The 9,805-nt window shown below is 45.8% G+C and overlaps 1 protein-coding gene across 1 annotated transcript; it reads right to left on the bottom strand.

Annotated features, from left to right (window-relative positions):
* Nucleotides 1-453: 453 nt before the first annotated feature.
* On the bottom strand, nt 454-8,066 carry LOC142766679 (uncharacterized). The gene is made up of 6 exons (XM_075868013.1): nt 7,801-8,066; nt 5,688-5,820; nt 4,373-4,469; nt 2,419-2,635; nt 1,312-1,448; nt 454-879 (listed from the first exon to the last, which is right to left on the bottom strand). The coding sequence occupies exons 1-6, from the start codon at nt 7,847-7,849 to the stop codon at nt 454-456; spliced, it is 1,059 nt and encodes a 352-aa protein (XP_075724128.1). The 5' UTR covers nt 7,850-8,066.
* Nucleotides 8,067-9,805: the final 1,739 nt, after the last annotated feature.

Genomic DNA, 9,805 nt, shown 5'->3' with positions numbered 1-9,805 from the left:
TACTAAATTAGCTAATCTATGGTAGCGTCGTGCCTTCTGTGCCATAGAGTTTCTTATAAATACCCTAGAGGGATCTCTGGCGCTAATATCTATGGGAGCTGCTACCCATGGTGTTTCAGCGAGCAAGGGAATTGTGCGTAGTACACGGATTTGTCTCATCTTCGTATTTTCGGCTCCCCCAGGCATCACGTGGCTTGGAACTGCTTTGTCATGAGAGGTCAATCAGCAATGGTTCAGCAGTTACGCTTCATCACCTTAACCTTTTAGGCTCGCCAAGTCTAAACTGGTAACGAAGTTCAAAACGGTCTGTTTTTTATTCAAAACAAAACCAAAACAATGCAATATACAAAGCTACAAGTACGTTCGAGGCCCGCAAACGCAAAGTTTCCGCCAATCCGTATGCTGCCCATCATTCCCATGGTCGCTGAACGATCACAGCGCCAGAGATACTCCTTAGTTAGTTTTAGGAAAGTTTGTGCCTCCTTCGACTTCACTGTACGCTGCCTGCATTGGCTTGTGTCTAACAAAGAAACGACTCGTTAATCCGTTCCCGTTCTTTTGCACCTTGCAGTTGGGTGACTTGTCGTACTCCTCTTCGTCGAGGAATCGGCAGTCCCCGATGATGGCGATCAGCTTGTAGCGCCGGTATAGCCGTAAGTCGACCCCGGGTCCCGGAGACAGCATGATCACCGTGACAAACAGGTGCCGTGGCTCCTTGGGCAGGTACGCTGCCGGCACACGGTACGTGTACATGGACTGGGTTCGTGGCACCGCCACGGAACCGCGACCGCCAGTCTCCTGCCGGCCTCCGGCACGTGCATCCCCCGCGCCTGCTTTCAACAGGTTTTTCAAGTCCGGTACCGTCTTCGCGATAACCACCTGCACGTATAGAGGAGTAAAAGAAGGCCACATCATCCCTAATGCATTGGCCGAAGACAACTCGATCTCGTTATCTTTACAGGTCTCTAGCATTTCATCTCATGTGACATATTATAGTGGTCATTGTTTTTTTATGCTACAGTGATGAAAAATGCACTATTCGAGGAGAAATGTTGAAGGAAATGGAACTGCGTGACTGGATAAAATGAATGTATTAAAGAAAACTTTGCACACAACGCCGAAAAAGAGAAACATCGGGTGATCACATTGGGTTCACATAAAACTCCACATGGTCATGCTGCTTTATGAGATTATAACAAAACAGGCTTTAAGGTCTTGAATACCACCGTAGCACGAATTGAAGCAAGGATACTGCAGAGTTCTGTTTTGTCACTCTGTGTGTCGCGATAGAGACGGAAGACTATAGCTCACCACGTATGACCGCGAGTCGTCCCTCGGCTTGAGTTTGACCTCGATGGGCACCTGGCCTCCTGGGTACCAGATGCGGTGCACGCCCAGCCGGACAAGCCCACTTTCATTTGCAACAGCTCGGGGAGTCAGGGCCGGGTCTGCCGATCAACAGGAACATCACAGTTACGCGGCACAGGCAGGCTATATTTGTAGATGCGGCACAGTGCCGTTCATCCATGCTTTCTTTACTTGGATTTCGCTTGGCATCAACTAAAGCTGAAATTCGATGTAGTTGGTTTTGACTTAAATACATAACGTAGCGGAAGAAAACAAGGACATAAAAAGAAGCCCACAGGATGACCTCTAGACCAGCTGAGAATTTCACTCTGGACCCGTGACATTTGAAGTGAAGCTTGCATTGACGACAGAATTGTGACGGCACTGTCAGTTAAGATGTTTGTTGTTTTTCCCTTTGTATGTCGCGTGTCTCGAGTAAAAATGTTAAGCTGAAGTCTAGCGGCACTCCCGTGGACTTCTTTATCAGTCCTTGTTTCCTTCCACCACATTATACATTTAGGTTCGTCATGAACATTTTGACCTGTGACCACTTACTCGGCCCGAACAAACGCCACGAGCTAAAAAAGCGCACACTTTGCTAGCGAGACGGTCGAGAAACCTTTGAAGGCTGAACATATGACTTGGTCGTGACTGCAGGGATAATCTCAGCCACGTCGAGGTGCTATCAAAAAACAAACTCTAGGGCTTTTGTGTGGCAAAACTACGATGATACTGTGCGAAACGCTGTAGTTAGCGGCGTGTCTCACAGATTCACATAAAAATAACAAAAAGGGGGGCGGGGTCAATGTCATGTCTTGACACTGCATTCTGACCGTGAGGGCCTCAGGGAGTCGAGAAGAGTGGGAGGAGGGGGGGGCAACCTCTAACGTTGGATGGCTATGCACGTTGGTGTCTTTGACGTGTGCCGAAGCCTAAGTGCGCTGGTATTTTTTTTTTATTTCGCGCCCACAGAAAAGAGGCCGCTACCATTGGGAATCGAACCTGAGACCCAGTGTTCAGCAGTGCGATGCGATAACCACTAAGTCACCACGGTGCGTAGCACGCACTCACCGAACTCGTCCAGGAGAGAGCTGAAGGGCCGTCTCCGGGCTCCCAAACTTCCTCCACGTTCTCTTCTTCGTTCTCCTCCTCCTCCTCGTCTTACTCCTCCTCCTCTTCTCCCTCCTCTCCATAAGGTGTTGTTTCGAGCCAAAAGTCGGGACTGGGGCCTGGCTAGCACGTCCTCCAGCTCCCAGCCACCAGTCCTGCTGTTCCTCCATGGATCAGCCTGGGACCACGCATAGTTTCGATTTCACTTCATTTCAGAGTTCGTGGTCTGCACTGGTAAGGTTCGCAGCCAGCGAGAAACTGAACGCTGAACGATGGATACAAAGACAAACGAGTGGTATTTTTCATATACCGCTACTTCATGCCACAATTACTTCGACGAGCGTGCATGGTTGCCGTTTTCTACCCTTATCAGCACAAGATCTAGTCGGGGACTACCCCCTGCTTAAGCTTTACCTCGTAGGAAATGCGATGTATTGTCTCATGAAGTTCATAAATAATTATCTGATCATCCTCAAATAAAGATTGTTAAAGAGAGATATACAGGAATCAAAGTACATGAAACAACATTACAAGACGCTGAACTTGAAGTCTGTGGCAACGAAGTTGACTTGCAATGCACAAAGTTGCTCATACCATTCTTTATAGTATACAACAGCCCAATCTAGACCAGAGAACAAAAACATAATAGAAAATTCCACTGGACCGCATTTTCCGCATTGCTCAGGACTTGCCATTTTTTTATCAGCTTCTTCCGCGACTACCCTTTCTTTCGAAGTTCGTCTCAGGAAGTTCCGGTCGGACGTAACTGAGCGGCCGCATTTTTAACACGCTCGGCAAGATTTCGGCATTGCCTGCATCGGGACCGCCCGTCTCGACTATCAATATCTCAAGGTATGGGTGTTTCGGGGATCTATATGAAAAGTACATATCACGTACTTACACGTCCTACAATTTTTCTGTATAACCTACCCCAAATATATTACTCAAAAATGTAATAAACTTTTATTTTATTAGCAATTACACGGACACTCCCGACGAGCTTTGTCGACTTCCTCAGACGTCGCCGTCAGGTGGCGTCGATGAAATCACCCTACGAATCGTACACTCTACCCCTGTGAAAAAGGGCGACTAACGCCGCTCAAGCAGAGACGAAACGAACAGGCCGATGTGCGTTCCCCTGGGGGCACTTGCGATAACAACACCCTCGTCTGAAGCCTGCCGACGATTGCTCCTCAAGCATGGAGGAAATCCCCTTCCTCCATCTTGAAGGAGCATGAAGGGACGCCAGGGAGGGGGGCTTCTCACTGAACTTTGATCATAAGGGCATGGTCACGATAACTAGCGCGCGCTATATCTAGGCAGCCATCAACAAACAGCTCGTATACCTTTTTACGGGCTGTACTTTCAACGTCATAGGACTGCACAAAAACCGCTTCTTTCCCTGGAGGGGCGTATTCTTTGACTTCAGCATTTTGTCGAGTTACGCGATATCGGATCCAAAAGAGTTAACTGCTATCCTTTCTTCGTATAACATTACAACTTTTGTTTTGCTATCGTGTTCATTGCTTCATTCTTTTGGCGAAAGTGTGACTTTTTTTCAACGTAGCCATAGGCGAGGTGAAGCGTTGACGTGGAGATCAGGTGCGAACACGACAGGTGCTTGACTGTATTATCATATTTATAATATATCTCTACTGTCTAATAAAATACCCGCTGTATAACTGCAAAAACTGCGCTGCATCACGACATGAAATTGGGGAACTGGCAACACCATAAATGAAGCGAGATCAAAAATAATCTTGCGAACTTATATTACTACCTCAGATACCAAAGCAGAAACAATAGAAATTTAATCTGCCGCCTTTTAAAGCTGCGGCAAAAAACACCGCCAACACGGAAAGCAAAAAGAAAGCCCCCAGTAAATCCTATGAAAGAACCAGCTTTTCAAACTCACGTGGTTTCGAAAGCGCCTGTCATCTTCGAGAAATTCGCTTCCGCCGAAGACGTTACCATCTGCGTCCTCGTTTGAAAACAGGGGATCGTAGGCGTAACTGAAAAACAAAAACAAAAGCAACCATAATGGAGATAACAATCATGCGGTATAGCATCCGAGTATAAGCGCCATGAGAAACGCAGTATAGAGGGGAGGGCGTACTGTTGCGCGTTTATTACCCGATGCTAGTTACCTAAATTACATAAATAGCTATGCCTATAGAAAGCATTCGGCGCCCTCACTGGCTGAATTCTGAAGGCTCTGTTGCACACTCAATAATTGTTCTCCTCGAATGATACCCATTATCTAATGACCAACAGCCAAAGGTCACTGGTTAGCCACCGAAGGCGTACCAAAACTCGTTGATGCTTTTCAGTATAAAATATGACATCCAATATAGCAGTTAATCAGCCCTACCGCCTAGCTGCCATGTTAACGCTACATCTATCAGTCTTTATACCGTCACTGGTTTCCAGGTTTCTCGCTTTTTAGGAGAATCCTTGTTGTTCTTTCAAGTATCCGCCATATGAAACTATTACATGTCTTCCTATTTTTCAATCTCATGACACTGCTTAATCAAATTCCAAGTAGCGGGATGATAAATAGATAGTCAAAATATTACTTTAACTTTATCAGTACAGAATATTCATAAGTTGCAGGCACGGTCGCCCCCGGCTAGCGCTGGTATTTAGCCAAGTGGGTAAAGCTCTCGGCTTCTGATCTCAAAGTTGCAGTTTCGAAGCCCACTGCCGCCAACGCTATTCCCCTACAATGAACTTGGTTTTTCAGATGAATTCCTTTTCAGCGATTTCTATTACGTAACTCAAGCACACAGGTTTGCTCGAGGGGTAGGTATGTAAAGGCTCACGCAATAAAGAAAAAACAGCGGGACAATGCTCTACCTACCTTTAAGTAGAACTTCGGCAAAACTCGCGTTTTTCAAAGCATAAACTGAGAAAAAGATGTAGTGAGTTCAGGTCTGTGCCAACCAAACAGCCTGTAATGTACACCTGCGCACTTTTACAGGTGATTTTACGTCAGACATGGCAGCCGCTACGTTGGGCTGTTACATGAATGTTTTCTTATGCACGTTGTCATGTAAACTGATAAGCTAACGAAATGTCCATTGCACCAACTGAACCGTTTTCATGCGCTTGCGCGTACGTACGCACACGTTAACAATATAAAACGGCAGGGTTGCCGCCCAACAATGCGGCACCGAAACCTATCCGCAAAGTAGTGTATACAAAGAAGAACAGAGAGTGTATACACTTACGAGCCACGCCTTCTTCCAGGATGAATCCTCTGCTCGAGCATTTGCGGTGCTCTGGATTGGGGCACATCGTCAAGCACCAGGAAGCGCACCTCGGGGCCAGAGAAGAGGTTGGAGGTCCCTTCTGTCGCGCAGCCTGCGACAGGGCGCAGAATGAAGCGGACAGTACTTAAGAAGATCTACTTGCGCTAGCCTGTAGCTAGTCTCTCTGATTGCACGGACACACATCGAGTAGGTTGGTCGGTCATGGCAAGGCAGATATAGCACGCCGTTCACGAGGACAGACGAGGGAACACGAAGGACAGCAGATGACGAAGGAATGAATGAATGGGTACCACTTTATTGAGCGTCCGCCAGCGTTACGCGTGACCCGGCCTTGGGTTGCCCACGGGGGAATGTCACAACATCGTCCCAGCGCGCCGTCAAGTGCTTGCTGAACTGTAGAACGGTGGCCGAAATCGGTGACAGGGTCTTTGTAGTAATCACTGTTATTCCGATAATAAAACTGCACTACTGGCTGCTGGCCCTTCCTGGCACAATGCGTGCATCACTCTGTTGCTTAGCTGGGAAGATTCGTCTCGGATGGAAAGAGTTACGGACAGCTGAAGTTTCATTCCACCATTACGGTAGATATACTTGGTATCTGAAGAACAAAAGATGCCACAAAAGCGGCGATGCCTTATAAGCACACACGCTGAGCAAAGACGGAGAAGTAACCAGTAACCCGCAGTGTCCGGATAATAAAACTTGTGCTTCACGTTTCCTTGTCTGTCCTCGTGAGGTGGGCGCTGTTTCTGGCTTTTGCTGACTGCGAGGGCACGTACAGTACGAGGAATGTTCTTTACTCGAAGAACAAGAGAAATTTAGGGGAAAGTATTACTCAACATGACTATGGCGTAATACATTGTCCCAACACACGGCCGCAAAAGTCAGATTACGAGGTAGGTTGTAGTGTTCCCATTCTGAACTAAAGCTTGGGCAGTGCAGCCAAACATGGGCCATTTTTTAAAATAATGAAGCTTCGTCAGCTACTACAGTGTTTCACAAGAAACGTGCTAGGTCGGACAGCCAATACTGACTGCACGACGTAATCCTCACTATTTATTTCTTTATCTGCATGCTCAATCGTTTCGTTCATGCAGTACCTTCACGCAAAGGTTGCGAGCCGTGTGTATAGTAAATAGCTGCTATAAACAGATTTGTTACACACAATACTTTGGTAGCTACAAAAAAAGCACCATTCATGTTCGATGATCATTTCTCACATTCCCTCATTAGCTGAAAGAAATGTGGAATCATTGCCGAAAGGTCCAATGGAGACTGCAATACGATGGCCCAGAAATGATGTTACACACGTAAGATATTACGAATCTAAACTACCGGGTGCTAATTGGACACGTCTATTAATGAGTACTCGTGGCCGAATGCATTGCTAGTGGGTTTAAGCAACCGTCCTGTGATAGGTGCAGTAAAAATAATAGAAAAACAACGCAGACGGCATCGTATTTTTTGAACATGATTAATCTTTTATGGTCAGGGCAATTGTGCTGCTCGCAGCAGAAGTAATGATTTTAAGCTCGGTGCGAGCCAATGCAAAAATGCAAAATACTGCTGTCCATTTAAGCCCTTTGTCTGAGGTGACATTGAAGAGTGGCCATAGATTGACTCTACATAAGTCTGCAGCTCTTAATAAGCAGACCAAGAACACTCAAGAGGATCGTACAAACATGACCCCACGACTAGACAAACAAGCGAAACTTTTTCGCTGTGTGCACGTGCGTAAGAGAAGCTCCCAGCGTTTCTAATTCAGAGACCTCGAGTCTCAAGAAAAAGATGAATCGGTTCGCTGCTTCCGCGGGCAGCCCTGACTTTAGTTTTCCGCTTTATTCTAAAATGCGCAAACAACGTGTACTCTGCAGAACAACCAAAAATAGTAACGCATTGCCGGTAAGCTTAGAGACATCAAACCTAGTGGTCTGTAAAATTCTGACACCAAATGCAAAGCCTCTATCCGCAAGTACCCTTCACAAGACCCGTAGAAACACCACGGGGACCAAGGCCACCACAACAGCTAGAAGCGGAATGCATGCGGGAAACGCGTGAAGGTGAGGCTTACCCGCTCGGCACAGCACGAGTAGTAAGCAGCAGAGCAAGTGAAGCTTCATATTTCCCACAACTGGACCCGACGGCCGGGCTTCATTCCCGTCGGGCTGCGGTCCATTCAACCCGCTGGGCGGCCATCACAACACGCCTGTCTTCGTCTTCCTCTTGCTCCCTGGCATGCGCCCGCGAGACGGACAATGTAGGCCCTGAATTTTTCGGCTTGAAATGGGAAGAGGTGCGAGTCATCTCCATTGCCATGAACATTGCGAATATTAAGAAAAATCGAGAATACCGAACTCTAGGGCGATCCGCCAGGCAAAGGAAAAACATTGGGAGCGTCGTCACAACACTAAATTCATTTTACCGAAAGGTAGCAGTATGATAAAAATACTCATAGTTCTCAGTTGTATTTGTTCCAAAGTAAGTCTTTAGACACCACAAGACTTGCTTATTAGAAGTTGTACCGGACCTCTTGCCAGCTACTTGAGAAGTAAGTGAGGTATCTTACCCCCGTATTCTAGAACGTCCCTTCACTCAACGCTTCACCTTCACTTGAGAAAGCCGATGGAAGCGCCCTCCCTAGGCACGGCAAGTAACTGCATATCAGCCATAAGGTGATGCAATCCTCGAGCAGCGCAGCATCATTTTCAGCCTAGAGGTGGCGCAGTGCTCAACTCTGTCAAGTGAAGGGCGAAAGTCGAGTTAAAGAGCGTTTGTGAATACGGTGGTTAGTATCCAAGAATGGTTCTTTACGATGCCTGGATGCTCGTGCAAAAGCGCACACAAGGATGGGCCATAACCTCTCTACCTCTTCTTTTAAGGAGAGAAGAAAGAAAAAGACCAGTAGGCGACCTTTTTCAGTTTTGTAGCTTTCAGCTTGTAACTCTGTAAATTTTGGGGCTCCCAGACTAAAATAAAGTTATTTTAGCATTATGATCATCCCACATTCAAGTTCCTTTTTTTGTTTTCTCAGATTGATATAGCACACGTGGAAGAATATTTGAAACTTTGGCGTATCACTAATTCATTGGCAAAGAATCAACCCTCGCATGTGGTTTCTAGCTGGTGCGCACGTTCTTTGAATAGGACAACAAGATAAAGAAGAAGATACTAAAAAATATTGAATTGAAGACTTTGGTAAAACGTTAGTCACTCACCTAAACGAATATCGCCACCTTTTGTTCCCTTGGCGAGGGGAGGTTTTGTTCAACACGCTAAGAAAAAGTTATTTTTACGAAATTACGCTGTATAGTTCCAAAACTAAATTACTACATGTCTGGCTCCTCCCCTCTTTGCTCATTCTGTGACAAGGTTGAAACAATCGAACATTATTTTTTATCGAGTAGTCGCTTCAAGTCACTGAGGAAAAACATTCTTAAAACAGCTTTTAATCGAATTAGATTGTATTTCATTATTCTTAATATTCTGTCTTTGGGCCTCCTCATTGGGTCATTGTCATCGGAATATCTGTTCTGCTGTACATAGATTCTTATTCAAATAAGGCGGTTTTGATTGCAAATCTCTCAATTAGTAAAATTTGATTTCCTTTTGCCATTTTAAAATTCATTACATTTAAAAGTAATATGTGATCCACTGTCTAAATATAATCATTCCTTGGCCAATCTCCCGCAAAGTGGTTCTTCTTCTTCTTCTTCTTCTTCTTCTTCTTCTTCTTCTTCTTCTTCTTCTTCTTCTTCTTCTTCTTCTTCTTCTTCTTCTTCTTCTTCTTCTTCTTCTTCTTCTTCTTCTTCTTCTTCTTCTTCTTCTTCTTCTTCTTCTTCTTCTTCTTCTTCTTCTTCTTCTTCTTCTTCTTCTTCTTCAAAAGCGTCTGCAGTTCGAAATACGTTTTTATTTGTGCAGGTCTGGTTTCAGCGCTTCCCTTTGTGAGAAAAGGAAGCTGACATCCCCTGTAACGTTGTTTGCGCCGCGTGGAGCACGTGTCTCGCGCCGAAGCCGTTTTCAGGGGTCACCATTATTACGCGGTAGGTGGCGTTGAGTTCGCGAGCGTTGATCACCAC

The sequence above is a fragment of the Rhipicephalus microplus genome, chromosome 1 (assembly GCF_043290135.1).
Source record: "Rhipicephalus microplus isolate Deutch F79 chromosome 1, USDA_Rmic, whole genome shotgun sequence".
Taxonomy (NCBI): domain Eukaryota; kingdom Metazoa; phylum Arthropoda; class Arachnida; order Ixodida; family Ixodidae; genus Rhipicephalus; species Rhipicephalus microplus.
Note: the sequence above shows the minus strand (reverse complement) of the source record. Positions and strands in the feature narration are given on the sequence as shown.